The sequence below is a fragment of the Bufo bufo genome, chromosome 1 (assembly GCF_905171765.1).
Source record: "Bufo bufo chromosome 1, aBufBuf1.1, whole genome shotgun sequence".
Classification (NCBI taxonomy): Eukaryota; Metazoa; Chordata; class Amphibia; order Anura; family Bufonidae; genus Bufo; species Bufo bufo.
In genome coordinates, this window is record NC_053389.1 from 401,142,566 (window position 1) to 401,165,392 (window position 22,827).

The 22,827-nt window shown below is 42.4% G+C and overlaps 1 protein-coding gene across 1 annotated transcript in view; it reads left to right on the forward strand.

The window, feature by feature from the left end:
• KCTD16 (potassium channel tetramerization domain containing 16) overlaps window positions 1-8,005 on the forward strand; it is a 425,565-nt gene extending 417,560 nt beyond the window's left edge. Inside the window, exon 3 of the mRNA XM_040406089.1 lies at window positions 6,780-8,005. Within this exon, the coding sequence (XP_040262023.1) occupies window positions 6,780-7,231 (452 nt within the window). The 3' untranslated portion in view covers window positions 7,232-8,005. The remainder of the gene's footprint in view (window positions 1-6,779) is intronic.
• Window positions 8,006-22,827: the final 14,822 nt, after the last annotated feature.

Genomic DNA, 22,827 nt, shown 5'->3' on the forward strand with positions numbered 1-22,827 from the left:
TTTACCAGTGTCATGAAGTACAATATGTGACGAAAAAACTTTCTCAGAATGGCCTGGCTAAGTCAAAGCATTTTAAAGTTATCACCAGATAAATTGACACTGGTCAGATTTGCAAAAAATGGCCTGGTCCATAAGGTAAAAATGAGCCCGGTCCCTAAGGGGTTAAATCAAGTTCTAGTTTTTATGTACTTTGTTGAAATGTTGACTATTTAAGTTAGGGTGGTTTCACATATGACCTTTTTTTTCGAAACAAAGAACTTTTGCATTTTTTTAAAGTTATTAAACTAAAGACAAAACTGAATCCATCAAGAAGGAGAAGTAGACGTTCTTCCTTTATACTGTATTTCCCATTCTGTTTCAATATAGTCCTGACTTTTTCCCACAAATTCATTAAAAACCCATTTTCCCCTGAAAAATACTACTACCTAAAGTTAAAGTACGGTATAAAAAAATTGAATTCGGCTGCTTCGCCGAATTTGACAAAACAATTCGCTTTGTGATGAATTACTTTGTCACCAAGCACATTTATTTGTCAGTAATGATGAGCGGCATAGGCAATATAAGTTTTTGCAATATTTTGTGAATATTTCGCATAATATTCGCAATAAATTCACAAATTCTAGAATTCAGGATCTCTAGTCATTATTTTTGCGATTGTGCAAATCGGCACTAATGATGCTCATATTTTTTGCGCAATACATGCAACTTCACATTTTATCAGGTCTGAGTAGATATTACTGATTGGTGCACTAAGTATTATTGTGACATCACAGCACTATGTCTGTAGCATGTATGTTTGGACAGCAGAGAAACAGTAATTCCTATCATACCACCTAACACCTATACTGCCATCAGCTACACTATGTCACTATCTAACTTACATTGACTATCTCCCACTAACTAACTGTATCATATATATATATATATATATATATATATATATATATATGAGCTTACTATCTATCTATCTAATGTAATTGGATAAGGAATAGGATCCAGATGAAAGCACAGAGCGAACCAATGCCACTGATCTCTCTATCTCAGAACTGCAAAAAAAACTGCAGAAAATGGCTGCTGGGGAGTTTCTTATATAGTAAAGGGGCAAGCAACTTTCTTATTGGTTGCTAGGGATGTTGCTAAGCTCTGACAAAGATATTGTAGCCTTCTCATTGGCCCATAAGCAAGAAGGGAGGTTACTGCTAAAAACAAATCTAGAATATTCGTGATTACTACATCTTCGCGAATTCTCGAAGTGCCGGTATTCTCGATAAAAATTTGCAAGTAGTGGTTACAATGACAAGGAGCTGCGATCGCGCCCTTCCCCATCATTGTACCCCTCAGATCCTGCGTTCATAGCTGATCGCAGCATCTGACAGTAATAGAACAGTGTAAAATAAAAAAGAAATAATAAAATCATACGAATCTCATCTATTTGATCATGAAGAGTTGGCTGCCAACATTTTGATTCAAGATCTAGCGTGAAATCTTGTGCAGCCCGTGATGATGTTTACATGTCGGCCGGCGTGGTGACGGCATACATCACCACGCACAGGATTTTGCGCAGGATCTTCAATCAAAATGTTGGCATCTGGCTCTTCATGGTTTTACCGCCATTCATGGAAAATGGATTCGGTACCACGAAGCACGAGGAAATTCGGCTTTGCAGCGAATCGAGTTCTTCCTGAAATTTGGATCAAAACTAGTTATTTTATTTTTATTTTTTTACAAATATATGAAGAGTTAATGAGGCAGAAAGAAAGTAAAAGCACTTGAAAAGGGCAAGCATTTCAGAATGTAGCCCATACAAACAAAAATCAATGCTCTTCATGTATAAGTTTCTTTCAAATTCACACGACCAGTTTTACAAAGTGTCACTCAATAGTTTTTCCTAAGGCAAGAATTAAATAACTTTCAATTTAGCCTGTATTGATTTTTGGGTCTGTATATAGAACAAGTCTAAGACTGGGTCTATAAATGTTCCTGGTCTGCGTATTTGCAGACTGAGAGGCTCCCAACTCCAGAATATGACATTTTATCACAATCCTTGCTTCTCCAGATTGTTCTCAGACAAAGTTGTACTCAAATAATAAGATCTGTTACTGAATTGTAAGATTCATAATCAAGTATGCTTTGGCTATAGATAGATTGTTCCTTGATGTCTTTGTTACAGTAGTCTATGCAGGTCTATTTTATAAATTTGCTTAATTTCTACTCCATAATTCTACTTGATAGATTTGTGCATTTTGTTGTGCATGTTTCATTGTATTGTATTTAATTTTTTTATATATTGTAGATAAGTCACAGATTGTTGACTAGATATATACGTAAATATGTTTATTACCACTATTCCCTTTGATTTATGGTTTTATTTGCATCTCTATTTTTTATGTTTTCTCTAGCCTTATAGCATGTGCCATATTAAGTAAAATAACACTCCAATTCAGTTTAAAAGATAAAATTATTAAAAATAAATAAATAATTTTAGTGAACAAACTTTTTAGAATGGAAGTAGATGATTTGATGGAACAGAAAAAAGTTTGAAGATGAAATCCAGGGGAAAACCATAGTTTCCTAAGAAAATTCTCATTTGTAATCACAATTTCTGATGCCATTATAGTCACTTTTTGTGCTGTTGTTATTGAATCTCTTTCAGGCTGAGTCCTGTGGATGAATTTTCGAAGTACCTATATTCGCGATAAAAATTCGAAATTCGAATATTCGTGATCAACACTATGGATGATATTGCCCTATAAATGATTTAAGATTATTGCCAAAAAATTATATCTGTCAATCCCCAAATTGGACTAGTGCTTAGACTTTACACACTGCTTGTGACATGCTCCAGACTGTTTTGTGTAGCAGCATGCAGCATGTCATGTGCTTTTCCCTGTATCCTTAAGGTACTGTCCAGGATTTTATTACTGATAGCTCATCCTCAGGATAGGCCATCAATATCTGACTGGCAGGAGTCCAACACCACCGATCAGCACTGCCGATCTGCTGTTTCAGGATAGCTCTGGCACGAGAAGTCGATGCCAGAACTACACAGCTCCATACACTTGTGAGCTGTGGCTAGAACTGGATACTGCAGCACTGCTCCCATTTGCTGCTATAGCAACCATCTCCATCTACTTCACAGTGTATGGAGATATATAGTTCCAAAGCTGAAGCTACCTTGAAACAGCTGATCAGTGGAGGCGTGGAGTGTCGAGCTCCCTCTACTCACATATTGATAGTCTATCTTAAAAATAGGCAATTGAATAGTAAAATCCTGGACAACCCCTTCAAACCTGCATCTGATGCTTTTCAACATTCTGCACAAAATGTGTAATAATATAATTGTAGTTTAAAAAATATTAAAATAAAAAATAATATATATATATATATATATATATATATATATATATATAAAGATAGTATAGGGTAAAACAAAACACTAATATAATGTAAGGTACAGTAGATTAAATGGTTGTTGGATAAATCATGTGTGTCCTGGGGTTTCTCTTTAACAGAGTGTGGATCCCTGGTGACTTGCTGGTCTATGTACTGTAGGTGAGATAATACATTAATTTTTTCGAATATTTTAATATACACACAATAACAAAGTGCCTTTATCTATGGTAGTATAATAACCAATAACAGTCTAATACTTATAAAAGAAAAAGTGCTCTATTTTCTATGAACTGCAGCCCTGCCTCAGGAAAATGAATGAAGCTAAGCAGCAATACCAGGCATAGTCCATGGACAAAGTGACATTGATTATCGAAAAAAAAAAATTCTACTCTTGACCCCTTCAACTTATGTTCCCTTGGGTATTCATTATGAGTATCAAACTTAGTCATTGACAAAGATAACAAATGACTATGCTATACGGAGCCAACTGCAGAAAATGGCAAACTATTACTACATAAGAGATCACACTGAGTAAATGATACTATATAGCAATCCACACATTCAAAAATAAAATAAAGTGTATAGAACACAGGAAATTGTATCTCTGCATGCATTTTTGTAACACGATGACTGCAAAAGACAGCAATTTCATCCCTGCTGGTTGCTTAGTTGATGTAGCATTGGCTGGAGAGAATGCTTGACGAGTTGTGCTCTTATCTGTGATTCTGCAGGCAGTTGTGTGTTGGGCATTGAAGACACATTACATGAAGGAGGTTAGGAGATTGGCATATGTAGTGGTTTGGCTACGAGATGTTATGTTACAATATGGTGAAACTATATTATATTGTGGACTACTAGGGCGGGCACCATGTTGAGAAAATATTGTGGAGAAAGGTGGAGTATTGTGAATGGATGTCAGGTTTGTCTTTCAGAGTCAATTTGATATACATTTTAATAATGCCTAATTAGTAGGTAAAGTGTACCTATAATTTCAGATGAAACATAAGAATATGTTGTCATGAGTGATATGCCAGAAACAAGACATATAGTGGCCAGATGTAGTGCTATTTCAGATGTTTTCTCCTTTGAATGCTATATCTCCAACTCTCGTTGTTTCTGAGCTGGGGAGTGGAAACTAGTTGTAGTGATGTCTCCCCAGAGAGTAGACAGAGAAAAAGGAGAATCTGCTCCCTAAGGTTGAGTTCAGACTTCAGTTATTTGGTCCTTTATTGAGATCAGTTATTTAGAGCCCAAACCAGGCGCGGGTCAAAAACACAGAATAGGTATAGATCTCTACCTTACACCTGATCTTCACTACTGGTTTTGGCTCACAATGCCTGATGGATATAACCAACCAAATAACTGAAGTGTGAACTTGGCCTAACCCTCACTCAGAATAATCTAGAAGCTCCATATAGGACACTATGGAAAAGTACTGAACAGTATAAATATGAGATATAACAGTTATTAGCTGGTGAATCTCTTGAATCATTCCTGTGTTGTTTTTGTCTCTCTATCTCTCTATATACTTCCTCCCTGCTCCTCCCTCTCCCCCTCCCTTCTCGATGGGATGATGTAGTCTGATCTTTCGGTGAGCTAGCAGCCTGTCTTTGTTTTACAAGATAGATTTCTCACAACTTTCAGAGATAAAGTAAATTTAGAAAAGATGAGGAGGAGAAGAAACTGATAACTCTAGAGGAAGGCATTTTTCTCTGATAAGATATATTACTATACTATTGAGTTATGCAAAGTTTTGTGTGAGTATAGAGACCATTTAAATTTTACACTAAGGCCCAGTTCACATTTCACTCTTTGGTGAGTGATTTCCATCACTGATTGTGAGCCAAAATTTGGTGTGGGTCGAAAACACAGTACGGGTATAAATCTTTCTATTGCACGTCATCTCTGTGTAGGTGCCACTCCATGTTTTTGGCCTAAAATCACTTATGAAAAATCTCTACCCAAAACACTGAAGTGTGAACTAGGCCTAAAAATGTCTTTGCGAGTGTTTATAATAGAGAAATTACTAAACTGGTAGACATTATTGGGCTGTTTCTGGGTCTGTTTGTTTCTAAAATTGTTAGTTGTTAAAAACAGGCAATTGTAATTGATAAATAGACATTTCAAATATAAAAGGGAAGGGGATTTTCCCACCAATAGAAGTGATGCATATTGCTAGAATTTAACGACTGGCAACTCCATACCAGCACAGACATACCCATATTTGCAGTTTGTGCACAAGGACTCTGAAAACAAGGAGACCCTGCTGCCAAGTTGTTTTCCCATCTCAGATATTTCTGGCATATGCATACGATATTCCAGAAATGCCTGATAGCTGATGTAGGATCCAAGTCTATGAAACTAAAATCATAATACCCTTTTAACAACATAACAACAGTTCCTTGCAAGGGATGGTTTTAATTATTCCCAGTACTTACAATCAGCACCACACTGAAACGCCAGCCATGATTGAGGTGCTGTATGACAAGCAACTCACTTTCATCAAACAATTGGAGAACTAGCGGTCCATATTCTGCTTTTGCACAGGCGCCCTCTGCTGTTTATGTCCAACACTGCCCCTAAAATCCTTGTTAAGCATTGTGGTTTCTACCTTGGTAGTGCTGTAGTTCCTTATTCAGACAGAAGTGTAGTTGTGCAGAGAAAAATCTGAAGGGACTTTATTATTTTTATTCTAGAGATTGTTAGTAGTTCCTGAGGTCAGAAAGTCATTGTTAAAATATTATGGTATGTGCTAGTCCTACTCCATCATTAAAAAGTGAGAATACACCCTTTAAGGGATGAGCGAATCGAATTTGCATAAAACTTTGTTCCAATACTGTACGGAGCTCCATACAGTATTAGTATTATTAACTGTACGGAGCAGGAGCTCCATACAGTATTAGAATGTATTGGCTCCGATGAAGTCTCGCGAGACCTCAGGTAATAACTTCATAAATGAATTTGTACTGTAAAAAACCATTTCCCGAACTCGGATTCGGTTCCATGTGGTACCTTGGAACCGAACCAGAGTTCGTGATTTTTTTTTTACAGTCCAAATTAATTTATGAAGTTATTATCCGAAGTCTCGCGAGACTTCACACAGCAATAACTTTGGCTCATCGGAGGCAATATATTCTAATACTGTACGGAGCTCCTGCGCCGTACAGTATTGGAACAAAGTTTTATGCAAATCCACTTCGGATGTTTCATCTGAAGTCGATTCACTCATCCCTACTCCCTTTACTATGTAATAGATTACAACTGTATGAAACTTTCAAGTACTATTTAATTGAAATATTCAGTCTAATCTGCTGTAATAAGCGTAACAATAACAAAATAACATAACATATATCATTATATTTATAATATTCTCTCATTCTTTGCAGGGGGACCTTCTAGATGGTCATCAACTCATTGTGACTGCTGCTGTAAAAACCCAAAAGGGGACAAAGAGGGTGAAAGTGGAACATCTTGCAATGAACTCTCTACATCCAGCTGTGACAGCCAATCAGAAGCCAGCTCTCCGCAAGAGACAGTCATCTGTGGTCCAGTGACACGCCAGCCCAACATACAGACTCTAGATCGACCAGCTAAGAAGGGACCAGTGCAGATTCTGCAGCAGTCTGAAATCCGACGGAAAAGTGACCTTTTACGAACTTTAACAGCTGGGTCTAGAGAGTCCAATACTAGTAAAAAAAAAGTGATAAAAGAAAAGCTGTCTATTGAAGAAGAGTTAGAAAAGTGTATTCAAGATTTTATGAAGATAAAAATACCAGAAAGATTTCCTGAGAGGAAATACTCCTGGCAATCAGATCTGCTACAAAAGTATCATCTATAGAGAGGAGGGAGGGGGGGGGGGGTTATTATGAATGACAATTCTACGGTACATGAGATCCATTCTTCATTTGATAGATTGTCATGTCCACTAAAACTATTGCCTATATACATATATCACCTAAACCTCATTGCTGCTGGATGGACCTGTTTCCTCTTCTACTATCATCAACTGGTTCCAACCAGCAACTTTGGCGTTATCATTACTAGTTACAGGGTATTATTTTATTTTTCTCCGTGAAAGCACAATGTATTATTTTTATTGATGTGTAAAATGGTTTCTGCAAACTCTAACTGCATAGGCATAACAGATGGAAAACATGCTTATGGGATTGCCATTTTTATTTTATTTAACTATTTTTTATTATTATTTTTTCATGTATCTTTTTTTTATTTTATTTTTTAAATGTCAGTGTGTGTTTTTTTATTTATTTCTAAAATGTTGATGGAAGAGTGTCACTTCAAAATGCATGTTTCCTTGCTGGAGAATGGAAGTCACATGAGTAAAATAGAAAAGAAATATATCATGATGGTTTACATTTAGTGAATATATTACTGCATAAATTCTTGGTCTTGTTATATCCTTGTTACTCTGCACTTTCTTTCAAGTTGAACGGCTGCTTTTTGTGGTCATATAATCTGTGGCTGCTTCATTATCTTTATTTTTGTAGGATGAGATGTGTGGATGGTGTTTATCACAGAGAAATACAGTAAAAGCTCTTCTCTTATTTTAGTCTACAAACATCCGTCATCTATGTGGACTTCAACTAGGGAAACATTCCGGTTCAAATGGACACTCGGCCTTGTCTGCAAATAAATACTGACCAATGTTTGCAAGATATAGGGCTTTTGTGGTGACAAATAATGTGTAAATCATAGATGTACAAGTGCATAATAAAGTCTTAAGTGCTAATTCACATGACAACTGCTTGCTTTTTGTCCTGATTTAGACAGAGGTTGATTTGGACAATTCTGGACACAGCCAGTACCGTGCAAATAATTCTTCAAGTTATCTAAGTGATGTATGCAAAGGCCTGGTTTGGGGAGGCCCCAACGCTACGATAGTCCCACAGACACAGACCAGGTGTCACCACGTGTTGCTGCTCTCTGGAAGGGGTGGTAAGGTGTTATGCACCCCAAAAATAAGTCCAGAGAGTCAGGGTCTGCAGTAAACCAAGTGCTTCTGAGTAACTCAGGTGCAAAACAATATAGGTAAGGCATAGGGATGGCATCTCTAGTCTCCTCCCTGGCAGAAGAAGGGTTTGATGCTGAGGAAAGGCCTGAGCTAGCTGTCCCTCTCTCTCTCAGAAGGCTGGTACCCTGACCCAGGGGAGTAGTGTGGGGGGTCGTTGCCCCGGGCGCCACACTGCTGGCCGCTGGCACAAGAAAATCTTAAATGGCTTTGTTTCCCCCCCCCCCCCCCCACACACAGCGCTGCAGAGCAGAGTGAGGAGCGGTTGAGCATCACAGGCAGGGTAAAGGTTAAATCACATGAACGGTAGGGACCTGCTGCAACTGACAATATCACGTGACATTCCATTTCCTAGGTCACGTGGGTCAGAAGCTGGCGTGCGCACAGAGAAGGAGGCTGGATCACGGATGGCTGCTCAGGAGTGTCAGCATAGGGAGGGAGAAAGAAACCGCGTCTATCAGTACAGGAAACTCTGAAGAGAAGCCGAGGTACATGTGAATACTGTGGATGTGCTGAGGACAGGGGGGACTGTGAATTAAGGTGGTTTTTGTGCAAGATTGGTGGTGTCTAAGATTGTAAGGAGGGAGGCAGTGTAGGATTGCATGGAGGGGGGATGTGCATTGTATGGAGGGAGGCAGTGTAGGATTATATGGAGGAAGGCAGTGTAGGATTGTATGGAGGGAGGCAGTGTAGGATTGTATGGAGGGGGGCTGTGTAAGATTGTATGGAGGGAGGCAGTGTAGGATTGTATGGAGGAAGGCAGTGTAGGATTGTATGGAGGGAAGCAGTGTAGGATTGTATGGAGGGAAGCAGTGTAGGATTGTATGGAGGGAGGCAGTGTATGATTGTATGGAGGGAGGCAGTGTAGGATTGTATGGAGGGAGGCAGTGTAGGATTGTATGGAGGAAGGCAGTGTAGGATTGTATGGAGGGAGGCAGTGTAGGATTATATGGAGGAAGGCAGTGTAGGATTGTATGGAGGGAGGCAGTGTAGGATTGTATGGAGGGAGGCAGTGTAGGATTGTATGCAGGGGGGCTGTGTAAGATTGTATGGAGGGAGGCAGTGTAGGATTGCATGGAGGGGGGGATGTGCATTGTATGGAGGGAGGCAGTGTAGGATTATATGGAGGAAGGCAGTGTAGGATTGTATGGAGGGAGGCAGTGTAGGATTGTATAGAGGGAGGTAGTGTAGGATTGTATGGAGGGGGGCTGTGTAAGATTGTATGGAGGGAGGCAGTGTAGGATTGTATGGAGGAAGTCAGTGTAGCATTGTATGGAGGGAGGCAGTGTAGGATTGTATGGAGGGAGGCAGTGTAGGATTGTATGGAGGGAGGCAGTGTAGGATTGTATGCAGGGGGGCTGTGTAAGATTGTATGGAGGGAGGCAGTGTAGGATTGCATGGAGGGGGGATGTGCATTGTATGGAGGGAGGCAGTGTAGGATTATATGGAGGAAGGCAGTGTAGGATTGTATGGAGGGAGGCAGTGTAGGATTGTATGGAGGGGGGCTGTGTAAGATTGTATGGAGGGAGGCAGTGTAGGATTGTATGGAGGAAGGCAGTGTAGCATTGTATGGAGGGAGGCAGTGTAGGATTGTATGGAGGGAGGCAGTGTAGGATTGTATGGAGGGAGGCAGTGTAGGATTGTATGGAGGGAGGCAGTTTAGGATTGTATGGAGGGAGGCAGTGTAGGATTGTATGGAGGAAGGCAGTGTAGGATTGTATGGAGGAAGGCAGTGTAGGATTGTATGGAGGGAGGCAGTGTAGGATTGTATGGAGGGAGGCAGTGTAGGATTGTATGGAGGGAGGCAGTGTAGGATTGTATGGAGGGAGGCAGTGTAGGATTGTATGGAGGGGGGCTGTGTAAGTTTGTATGGAGGGAGGCAGTGTAGGATTGTATGGAGGGAGGCAGTGTAGGATTGTATGGAGGGAGGCAGTGTAGGATTGTATAGAGGGAGGTAGTGTAGGATTGTATGGAGGGGGGCTGTGTAAGATTGTATGGAGGGAGGCAGTGTAGGATTGTATGGAGGGAGGCAGTGTAGGATTGTATGGAGGGAGGCAGTTTAGGATTGTATGGAGGGAGGCAGTGTAGGATTGTATGGAGGGAGGCAGTTTAGGATTGTATGGAGGGAGGCAGTGTAGGATTGTATGGAGGAAGGCAGTGTAGGATTGTATGGAGGAAGGCAGTGTAGGATTGTATGGAGGGAGGCAGTGTATGATTGTATGGAGGGAGGCAGTGTAGGATTGTATGGAGGGAGGCAGTGTAGGATTGTATGGAGGGAGGCAGTGTAGGATTGTATGGAGGGGGGCTGTGTAAGTTTGTATGGAGGGAGGCAGTGTAGGATTGTATGGAGGGAGGCAGTGTAGGATTGTATGGAGGGGGTACCTCACATGACCTCTTGCGCTCTGACTTGCGGGATGACGTGATGACGTGGCGCAGGAAGGCACATTGTGACTGCCTGCGCCAGGATGCTGGAACTCAGGCCATAGGAAACAACAAAGAGGATTACAGGTGAGTATTTTTTTATTACATTTTTTTTAATGTATATGCTAATGCATGCAGTATTAGGGGCACAACTGGAATGGGGGAGAGCATTTAATATACTCCGGAAGGGGAATTTTATATATTAATAAACAGGGGGCCATTATCTACTAATAAGACAGAGGGGGAACTATATATACTAATAATACAGAGCAGCCATTATATATATTATAAATACAGAGGGCAATATACATATAGACACTATGGGGAAGGGAGCGTTATAATACAGGGGGCACTGCAGTGGGGGTTTAGAAATACTGTGGCTACTACAGGGGGCATTATAACTACTGGGGGCACTATAGGGGTGCCTTATAGATCAGCCTTATTACTTCTGTGGGCTCTATAGGGGCCTTATTGAGGGGTATTATATTAGAGATACTGTGGGAGCATTATTATTGAGCATAATATGGAGGGCATTGCTAATGGGGTTGCTATTGGGGGTACTGTAGGGGCACTATTACTATTGAGGACAGTATGGAAGCACTATTACTATTGGGGGATTATCTGCATGGTACTGTTGTCTGCAGTATAGTACTGGGGAGCACAGTGGGCACAGTATTGGGGGTAGCAGCTTGACAATGTTGGGGCACAAAAAGGGGGAGGATTATAGAAAAGTGAGGAAACTAAGATGTCTGTGTGTTGAACTCTGCAGAAACGAGATATGGCTGGAAGAAATAATCATAGAGGTCTGATATTTGAAAGGGAGAGATGAGGAAAGAGAACATCTACATCAGAGGAGACGTCACTGGATGTAAGAGGTATGTGTGCTGTATTATCCTGCATGTTTTGTAGAGTTGTATGTAATGTCAATCCAAATATCGCTTTAACACTAGGGCTGGGATAGTTGTTGGACTGACAATTTTCCACAGCAGGGACAGCAGAAAGGCTAGAATCAGCCCGTCCCTTTAAGCCACTGAGGGCCTCTATAGGCCGACACTGCCACAGCTGGCCCCAGGTCACACTATGTCTGTTCTGAATTCTAGGGCCTCTCACCACAACAATGCGGCCCCAGAACTCATAACAGGTATAAGCGATGGTGTGCACAATTCCCATGTCTTAAGATGCTGAGTCTAGCCAGCATCAGGATGTTCTGTGCGGGGGTCTCAAAGCTGCTTCTGCCTCCTTTCTCTTACAGCACTGCTGTTGTGTCTTTCTTGAAGAAGAGAGGGACAATTCAGGTGACATCTACTTCATTATCTGTACTGAGAGCATTATCACTGTGTTATCTGCGGTGTTACACAGGATTGCAGGTTGGTAAAAAGAGGCGTGTCCACTGGTTGGGGGTGGGGCGCAATACTTGGCTTTCCCCGGGCGCTGGTAACCCACGCTTTGCTACTGCCCTGACCAAAGGCTGAAGGCCCACTGTCTGTAGCTCTGTAGTCCAAGTGGCTCCTTGGTCACAGGGCTGGTGACCCATTGTCTGTGGCTCAGTGTCCCCATCTCAACGTCTTCTTCTGGTCACTCATGCAGACTGGCATGAGTCTCCCTCTCCAAGCACTAGGCCCTAACTGCAGAACACTAGGGGCTATGACTGCTCTCCTTATATACAGTTTCTAGCTAGACTGCAACCTTATAGTGGGAGGGGTGGAGTGGAGAAACTCAGCACAAACAATTACAAAGTTACCACTCCCGTTTTATATAGTCTAGACATTAGAGCTTCAATGATACTCAATAGCAATAACTTAGCAGAGTTTCCGGACAAAAACACGTTTCTATACATAACAACATAGCTAAACCAGACATTTAAAAGGTCAGTCTGTCTGGTTTCGGTGGTAAACAAGTCTTCCTTTTTCCCACTAAAATATGTTCTTCTTTAAACGATATGGCAACTGTGGAAAATTACCAACTTCTTATTCAAAGTCCCCAAAATCTTTCAGTATTCATTAATAGAGTTGAGCAGACACCTGAATGTTCGGGTTCGGCAGGTTCGACCCGAACTTGACCCCGAACCCAAACCCCATTGAAGTCAATGGGGACCCGAACTTTTGGCCAGTAAAATGGCTCTAAAATAGGCCTTGAAAGAGCTAGAGGGCTGCAAAAGTCAACAAAATGTGCTTAAGAGCATGGCAAATGCTCTGCAAACAAATGTGGATAGGGAAATGAATAAAAAAAACATAAAAGACCTTAAGAAAAAAAATAATTAGGATTGATGTAGGAGGAAGAGGTTGAGGAGGTAGTGAATGGGTGGATGTGGCGGTGTAGGCTCACGTGGCGGTCTAGGTGGAAGCGGCGGCGAAGGAGGAATAGGTAGCCAACACAGATGTGTGTTATTTTGCATTTTTACATAGGGGTATCCCCCGTAATATTGGGACATATAAAAAAATAAATAAAGGAATAAGTGCACTTGAGTACAAGGATGGATGGTTGAGGCTGTTAAAACTGTCTATTCTGCACAAGGTACAGACAAGTCTTGTGGGATCCAGGCCTGGTTCATTTTAATGAACGTGAGCTTGTCCACGTTGGCTGTGGACAGGCGGCTGCGTCTGTCTGTAATGACGCCTCCTGCCGCGCTAAATACACGTTCGGAGAGTACACTGGCTGCAGGGCAGGCCAGCACCTCCAAGGCATACAGGGCAAGCTTTGGCCATGTGGACAATTTGGAGACCCAGAAGTTGAATGGGACAGAACCATCAGTCAGTATGTGTAGGCGTGTGCACAGGTACTGTTCCACCATGTTGTTCAAATGCTGCCTCCTGCTAACAAGCTCCATATCAGCAGTTGGGGCCGGTTGTTGCGGCGAGGTGACAAAGCTTTTCCACATGTCGGCCATGCTAACCCTGCCTTCTGAGGTGCTGGCACTGACACAGCTGCGTTGGCGACCTCTTCCTCCTCCCCTGCCTTCGCCTTGTGCTTCCACTTGTCCCCCGGCGTCAGTCGGGAATGCTCTCAGGAGCGTGTGCTCCTGTAGTCGTGCATCTTCCGATCACGCTCCAGTGAGGGAATTAAGGACGTCACATTGTCTTTGTAACTGGGATCCAGCAGGGTGGCCACCCAGTAGTCAGCACACGTTAAAATGTGGGCAACTCTGCTGTCGTTGTGCAGGCACTACAGCATGTAGTCGCTCATGTGTGCCAGGCTGACCAGAGGTTAGGACAAGCTTTCCTCTGTGGGAGGCGTATCGTCTGCGTCCTCCGTATCCCCCAGCCACGCACCAGTGATGGGCCCAAGCTGCGTTGGGTGCCACCCCCGCTGTGAACATGCTTCATCCTCATCCTCCTCCTCCAGTAGTGGGCCCTGGCTGGCCAAATTTGTACCTGGCCTCTGCTGTTGCAAAAAACCTCCCTCTGAGCCACTTCTAAAAGACTGGCCTGAAAGTGTTAGAAATGACCCCTCTTCCTCCTCCTCCTCGTCCTGGGCCACATCCTCTTCCATCATCGCCCTAAGTATTTTCTCAAGTAGACATAGAAGTGGTATTGTAACGCTGATAACGGCGTCATCGCCACTGGCCACGTTGGTGGAGTACTCGAAACAGCGCAGTAGGGCACGCAGGTCTCGCATGGAGGCCCAGTCACTGGTGGTGAAGTGGTGCTGTTCCGCAGTGCGACTCACCCGTGCGTGCTGCAGCTGAAACTCCACTATGGCCTGTTGCTGCTCGCACAGTCTCTCCAGCATGTGCAAGGTGGAGTTCCACCTGGTGGGCACATCGCATATGAGGCGGTGAGCGAGAATGCCAAAGTTACGCTGTAGAGCAGACAGCCGAGCAGCGGCAGGATGAGAACGCCGGAAGAGCGCACAGACGGCCCGACATGTCGGGGTAGTAACTTGTGAATGAATTTCTGCACCACCAAATTCAGCACATGCGCCAGGCAAGGGATGTGCATCAAACTGGCTAGTCCCAGAGCTGCAACGAGATTTCGCCCATTATCGCACACCACCAGGCCGGGCTTGAGGCTCACTGGCAGCAACCACTCGTCAGTCTGTTGTTCTATACCCCGCCACAACTCCTGCGCGGTGTGGGGCCTGTCCCCCAAACACATCAGTTTCAGAACGGCCTGCTGATGTTTACCCCTGGCTGTGCTGAAGTTGGTGGTGAAGGTCTGTCGCTGACCGGATGAGGAGGTGGTAGAAGAGGAGGAGGAAGCCGAGTAGGAAGAGGAGGCAACAGGAGGCAAAGAATGATGCCCTGCGATCCTTGGCGGCGGAAGGACATGCACCAAACAGCTCTCCGCCTGGGGCCCAGCCGCCACTACATTTACCCAGTGTGCAGTTAGGGAGATATAGCGTCCCTGGCCATGCTTACTGGTCCACGTATCTGTGGTTAGGTGGACCTTTCCACAGATGGCATTGCGCAGTGCACACTTGATTTTATCCGATACTTGGTTGTGCAGGGAGGGTACGGCTCTCCTGGAGAAGTAGTAGCGGCTGGGAACGACGTACTGTGGGACAGCAAGCGACATGAGCTGTTTGAAGCTGTCCGTCTCCACCAGCCTGAATGACAGCATTTCAAAGGCCAGTAGTTTAGAAATGCTGGCATTCAGGGCCAGGGATCGAGGGTGGCTAGGTGGGAATTTACGCTTTCTCTCCAAGGTTTGTGAGATGGAGAGCTGAACGCTTCCGTGTGACATGGTGGAGATGCTTGGTGACGGAGGTGTTGGTGTTGGTGGCACATCCTCTGTTTGCTGGGCAGCAGGTGCCAACGTTCCTCCAGAGGCGGAGGAAGAGGCCAAGGCAGCAGCAGAAGAGGGAGCAGGAGGGGCCTGAGCCCTTTCTTGGTTTTGAAGGTGCTTACTCCACTGCAGCCTGTGTCTCGCATGTAGATGCCTGGTCATGCAGGTTGTGCTAAGGTTCAGAACGTTAATGCCTCGCTTCAGGCTCTGATGGCACAGCGTGCAAACCACTCGGGTCTTGTCGTCAGCACATTTTGTGAAGAAGTGCCATGCCAGGGAACTCCTTGAAGCTGCCTTTGGTGTGCTCGGTCCCTGGTGGCGGTGGCCAGTAGCAGGCAAACTGTTTTGGCGACGGCTGCTCTGCTTTTGCACCCTGCTCCCTCTTTTGCTATGTTGTTGGCCCGGTCTCACCACTGCCTCTTCCTCCGAACTCTGAAAGTCAGTGGCACGACCTTCATTCCATGTAGGGTCTAGGACCTCATCGTCCCTTGCATCGTCTTCCACCCAGTCTTCCTCCCTGACCTCCTTTTCAGTCTGCACACTGCAGAAAGATGCAGCAGTTGGCACCTGTGTTTCGTCATCATCAGAGACGTGCTGAGGTGATATTCCCATGTCCTCATCAGGAAACATAAGTGGTTGTGCGTCAGTGCATTCTATGTCTTCCACCTCTGGGGAAGGGCTAGGTGGATGCCGTTGGGAAACCCTGCCAGCAGAGTCTTCAAACAGCATAAGAGACTGCTGCATGACTTGAGGCTCAGATAGGTTCCCCGATATGCACGGGGGTAATGTGACAGACTGATGGGCATGGGTTTCAGGCGCCACCTGTGCGCTTCCTGCAGAAGACTGGGTGGGAGATAATGTGAATGTGCTGGATCCACTGTCGGCCACACAATCGACTAGCGCCTGTACTTTCTCAGGCCTTACCATCCTTAGAACGGCATTAGGCCCGACCAAATATCGCTGTAGATTCTGGCGGCTACTGGGACCTGAGGTAGTAGGTTCAGTAGGATGTGTAGCTGTGGCAGAACGGCCACGTCCTCTCCCTGCACCAGAGGCTCCACCAACACCACCAGCACGACCATGACCGCGTCCCTTATTAGATGTTTGCCTCATAGTTAGCGTTCACCAAGCAAAGTAAAAAGTGGTTGAGTCTGTTAAAAATAATTATCCGCCAATAAAAACCCTGATGTAGGGTATTGCACTCAATTTTTTTTAAAACTCTATATGACAGCGGTATTTGTGGCTTTAATTTCACAGTAACTTATGCACCTCTAATCCCAGATGTCCAGTAGATCAGAGTTTTTTTTTTCATCAAAGTAAGCAAAAGCCGTATTAGTGGCCTAAATTTCACAATAACTTATGCACCTATAATCACAGATGTGCAGTATATAAAACAGTGTTTTTTTCACCCCGGTATGCGAAAGCCGTATTTCTGGCCTAAAATGAATAGTCCCTTATGCACCTATAATCACAGATGTGCACTATATGAAACAGAGTTTTTTTTTTCACCCCAGTTTGCCCCAGAATGAGAAAGCCGTATTTCTGGCCTAAATGTAACACTCACTTATGCAACTATAATCACAGATGTGCACTATATGAAACAGAGTTTTGTTTTTTTCACCCAGTATGCCCCAGCATGCCAAAGCCTTATTTCTGGCCTAAATGTAACACTCACTTATGCACCTATAATCACAGATGTGCACTATATGAAACAGAGTTTTTTTTTTTCACCCAGTATGCCCCAGTATATTAAAGCCGTATTTCTGGCCTAAATGTAACACTCACTTATACACCTATAATCCTATATGTGCACTATATGAAACAGAGTTTTTTTTTCACCCAGTATGCCAAAGCTGTATTTCTGGCCTAAATGTAACACTCACTTATGCACCTATAATCACAGATGTGCACTATATGAAACAGAGTTGTTGTTTTTTTCAAACAGTATGCCCCGTATGCCAAAGCCGTATTTCTGGTCTAAATGTAACAGTCACTTATGCACCTATAATCACAGATGTGCACTATATGAAACAGAGTTTTTTTTTTTTCACCCAGTATGCCCCAGTATATTAAAGCCGTATTTCTGGCCTAAATGTAACACTCACTTATGCACCTATAATCACAGATGTGCACTATATGAAACAGAGTTTTTTTTTTCACCCAGTATGCCCCAGTATGCCAAAGCCGTATTTCTGGCCTAAATGTATCACTCACTTATGCACTTATAATCACGGATGTGCACTATATGAAACAGAGGTTTTTTTTCACCCCAGTATGCCCCAGTATGAGAAAGCCGTATTTCTGGCCTAAATGTAACACTCACTTATGCACCTATAATCCTATATGTGCACTATATGAAACAGAGTTTTTTTTCACCCAGTATGCCCCAGTATGCCAAAGCTGTATTTCTGGCCTAAATGTAACACTCACTTATGCACCTATAATCACAGATGTGCACTATATGAAACAGAGTTTTTTTTTTTTTTCAAACAGTATGCCCCGTATGCCAAAGCCGTATTTCTGGTCTAAATGTAACAGTCCCTTAGGCACCTATAATCACAGATGTGCACTATATGAAACAGAGTTGTTTTTTACCCAGTATGCCAAAGCCGTATTTCTGGCCTAAATGTAACACTCACTTATGCACCTATAATCACAGATGTGCACTATATGAAACAGAGTTGTTTTTTACCCAGTATGCCAAAGCCGTATTTCTGGCCTAAATGTAACACTCACTTATGCACCTATAATCACAGATGTGAACTATATGAAACAGAGTTTTTTTTTTCACCCAGTATGCCCCAGTATGCCAAAGCCGTATTTCTGGCCTAAATGTTACACTCACTTATGCAGCGATAATCCTAGATGTGCACTATATAAAACAGAGTTATTTTTTTCTCCCAGTATGCCCCAGTATGCCAAAGCGGTATTTCTGGCCTAAATGTAACACTCACTTGTACACTATATGAAACAGAGTTTTTTTTTCACCCCAGTATGCCCCAGTATGCCAAAGCCTTATTTCTGGCCTAAATGTGACTCTTACTTATGCACCTATAATCACATATGTGCACTATATGAAACAGAGGTTTTTTTTTCACCCTAGTATGCCCCAGTATGAGAAAGCCGTATTCCTGGCCTAAGTTGAACAGTCACTTATGCAGCGATAATCCTAGATGTGCACTATATGAAACAGAGGTTTTTTTTTCACCCCAGTATGAGAATGATGTATTTCTGGCCTAAATGGAACAGTCACTTATGCAGCGATAATACTAGATGTGCACTATATGAAACAGAGGTTTTTTTTTCACCCCAGTATGCCCCAGTATGCGAAAGCCGTATTTCTGGCCTAAAATGAACAGTCCCTTATGCACCTATAATCCTAGATGTGCACTATATTAAACAGAGTTGTTTTTTTCTCCCAGTATGCCCCAGTATGCCAAAGCCGTATATCTGGCCTAAGTTGAACAGTCACTTATGCAGCGATAATACTAGATGTGCACTATGTGAAACAGAGGTTTTTTTTATTACCCCAGTATGCCCCAGTATGAGAATGCCGTATTTCTGGCCTAAATTGAACAGTCACTTATGCAGCGATAATCCTAGATGTGCACTATATGAAACAGAGGTTTTTTTTCAACCCAGTATGCCCCAGTATTAGAAAGCCGTATTTCTGGCCTAAATTGAACAGTCACTTATGCACCTCTAATCCCAGATGTGCAGTATATTAGAGTTTTTTTTAACCCCAGTAAGCAAAAGCCATATTTGTAGCCTAAATTTCACAGTAACTTATGCACCTATAATCACAGATGTGCAGTATATAAAACATAGTGTTTTTTCCACCCCGGTATGCGAAAGCCGTATTTCTGGCCTAAAATGAACAGTCCCTTATGCACCTATAATTCTAGATGTGCACTATATGAAACAGTTTTTTTTTTTCTCCCAGTTTGCCCCAGTATGCCAAAGCCGTATTTCTGGTTAAAATGTAACACTCACTTATGCACTTATAATCACAGATGTGCACTATATGAAATAGAGTTGTTTTTTTTTCACCCCAGTATGCCCCAGTATGAGAAAGCCGTATTTCTGGCCTAATTTGAACAGTCACTTATGCAGCGATAATCCTAGATGTGCACTTTATGAAACAGAATTTTTTTTTTTTCATCCAGTATGCCCCAGTATGCCAAAGCCGTATTTCTGGCCTAAATGTAACACTCACTTATGCACCTATAATCCTAGATGTGCGCTATATGAAACAGAATTATTTTTTTTATCCAGTATGCCCCAGTATGCCAAAGCCGTATTTCTGGCCTAAATGTAACACTCACTTATGCAGCTATAATCACAGATGTGCACTCTATGAAACAGAGTTGTTTTTTACCCAGTATGCCAATGCCGTATTTCTGGCCTAAATGTGACACTCATTTACGCACCTATAATCACAGATGTGCACTATATGAAACAGAGTTTTTTTTTTTTACCCAGTATGCCCCAGTATGCCAAAGCCATATTTCTGGCCTAAATGTAACACTCACTTATGCACCTATAATCACAGATGTGCACTATATGAAACAGAGTTTTTTTTTTTAACCCCAGTATGAGAAAGCCGTATTTCTGGCCTAAATTGAACAGTCACTTATGCACCCTTTAATCCCAGATGTGCAGTATATCAGAGGTTTATTTTTAACCCCAGTAAGCCAAAGCCGTATTTGTAGCCTAAATTTCACAGTAACTTATGCACCTATAGTTGTATTTCTGGCCTAAAATGAACAGTCCCTTATACACCTATAATCCTAGATGTGCACTATATGAAACAGAGTTGTTTTTTTCTCCCAGTATGTCCCAGTATGCCAAAGCCGTATTTCTGGCCTAAATTGAACAGTCACAAATGCAGCAATAATCCTAGATGTGCACTATATGAAACAGAGGTTTTTTTTTCACCCCAGTATGCCCCAGTATGCCAAAGCCTTATTTCTGGCCTAAATGTGACACTCATTTATGCACCTACAGTTGCAAGAAAAAGTATGTGAACCCTTTGGAATGATATGGATTTCTGCACAAATTGGTCATAAAATGTGATCTGCTCTTCATTTAAGTCACAACAATAGACAATCACAGTCTGCTTAAACTAATAACACACAAATAATTAAATGTTACCATGTTTTTATTGAACACACCATGTAAACATTCACAGTGCAGGTGGAAAAAGTATGTGAACCCTTGGATTTAATAACTGGTTGAACCTCCTTTGGCAGCAATAACTTCAACCAAACGTTTCCTGTAGATGCAGATCAGATGTGCACAACGGTCAGGAGTAATTCTTGACCATTCCTCTTTATAGAACAGTTTCAGTTCAGCAATATTTTTGGGATGTCTGGTGTGAATCGCTTTCTTGAGGTCATGCCACAGCATCTCAATCGGGTTGAGGTCAGGACTCTGACTGGGCCACTCCAGAAGGTGTATTTTCTTCTGTTTAAGCCATTCTGTTGTTGATTTACTTCTATGCTTTGGGTCGTTGTCCTGTTGCAACACCCATCTTCTGTTGAGCTTCAGTTGGTGGACAGATGGCCTTACGGTCTCCTGCAAAATGTCTTGATAAACTTGGGAATTCATTTTTCCTTTGATGATAGCAATCCGTCCAGGCCCTGACACAGCAATGCAGCCCCAAACCATGATTCCCCCACCACCATACTTCACAGTTGGGATGAGGTTTTGATGTTGGTGTGCTGTGCCTCTTTTTCTCCACACATAGTGTTGTGTGTTTATTCCAAACAACTCAACTTTGGGTTCATCTGTCCACAGAATATTTTGCCAGTACTGTTGTGGAGCATCCAGGTGCTCTTGTGCAAGCTGTAAACGTACAGCAATGTTTAGTGTTTTACATATCGTAGATTCGCTAGCAGGGATGTTAGCATATTCCAGAGACTTTTGTAAGTCTTTAGCTGACACTCTAGGATTCTTCTTCACCTCATTGAGCAGTCTGCACTGTGCTCTTGCAGTCATCTTTACAGGAAAGCCACTCCTATGGAGAGTAGCAGCAGTGCTGAACTTTCTCCATTTATAGACAATTTGTCTTACCGTGGACAGATGAACAGCAAGGCTTTTGGAGATACTTTTATAACCCTTTCCAGCTTTATGCAAGTCAACACATCTTAATTGTAGGTCTTATGCGAGCTCTTTTGTGCAAGGTAACATTCACATCAGGCAATGCTTCTTGTGAAAAGCAAACACAGAACTGGTGTGTGTTTTTTATAGAGCAGGGCAGCTGTAACCAACACCTCCAATCTCATCTCATTGATTGGACTCCAGTTGGCTGACACCTCACTCCAATTAGCTCTTGGAGATGTCATTAGTCTAGGGATTCACATACTTTTTCCACCTGCACTGTGAATGTTTACATGGTGTGTTCAATAAAAACATGGTAACATTTAATTATTTGTGTGTTATTAGTTTAATTAAGGACCACAGGTTTATACCCTCCTAAAGACCAGGCCCTTTTTTACAAATCGGCACTCCACAACTTTAGCGGTTTATTGCTCGGTCATGCAACTTACCACCCAAATGAATTTTACCTCCTTTTCTTCTCACTAATAGAGATTTCATTTGGTGGTATTTCATTGCTGCTGACATTTTTACTTTTTTTGTTATTAATCGAAATTTAACGATTTTTTTGCAAAATGACAGTGAGTTCATAGAACTTTAAATTTTTTGTCACAAGTTAGAGGAAAATGATGATTTTTTATTTTTTTTTCTTCTTACAAAGTCTCATATTCCACTAACTTGTGACAAAAAATAAAAACTTCTATGAACTCACTATGCCCATCAGCGAATACCTTGGGGTGTCTTCTTTCCAAAATGGGGTCACTTGTGGGGTAGTTATACTGCCCTGGCATTCTAGGGGCCAAAATGTGTGGTAAGTAGTTTGAAATCAAAATGTGTAAAAAATGACCGGTGAAATCCGAAAGGTGCTCTTTGGAATGTGGGCCCCTTTGCCCACCTAGACTGCAAAAAAGTGCCACACATGTGGTATCGACGTACTCAGGAGAAGTTGTGGAATGTGTTTTGGGGTGTCATTTTACATATACCCATGCTGGGTGAGAGAAATATCTTGGTCAAATGCCAACTTTGTATAAAAAAATGGGAAAAGTTGTCTTTTGCCAAGATATTTCTCTCACCTAGCATGGGTATATGTAAAATGACACCCCAAAACACATTTCCCAACTTCTCCTGAGTACGGAGATAGCACATGTGTGACACTTTTTTGCA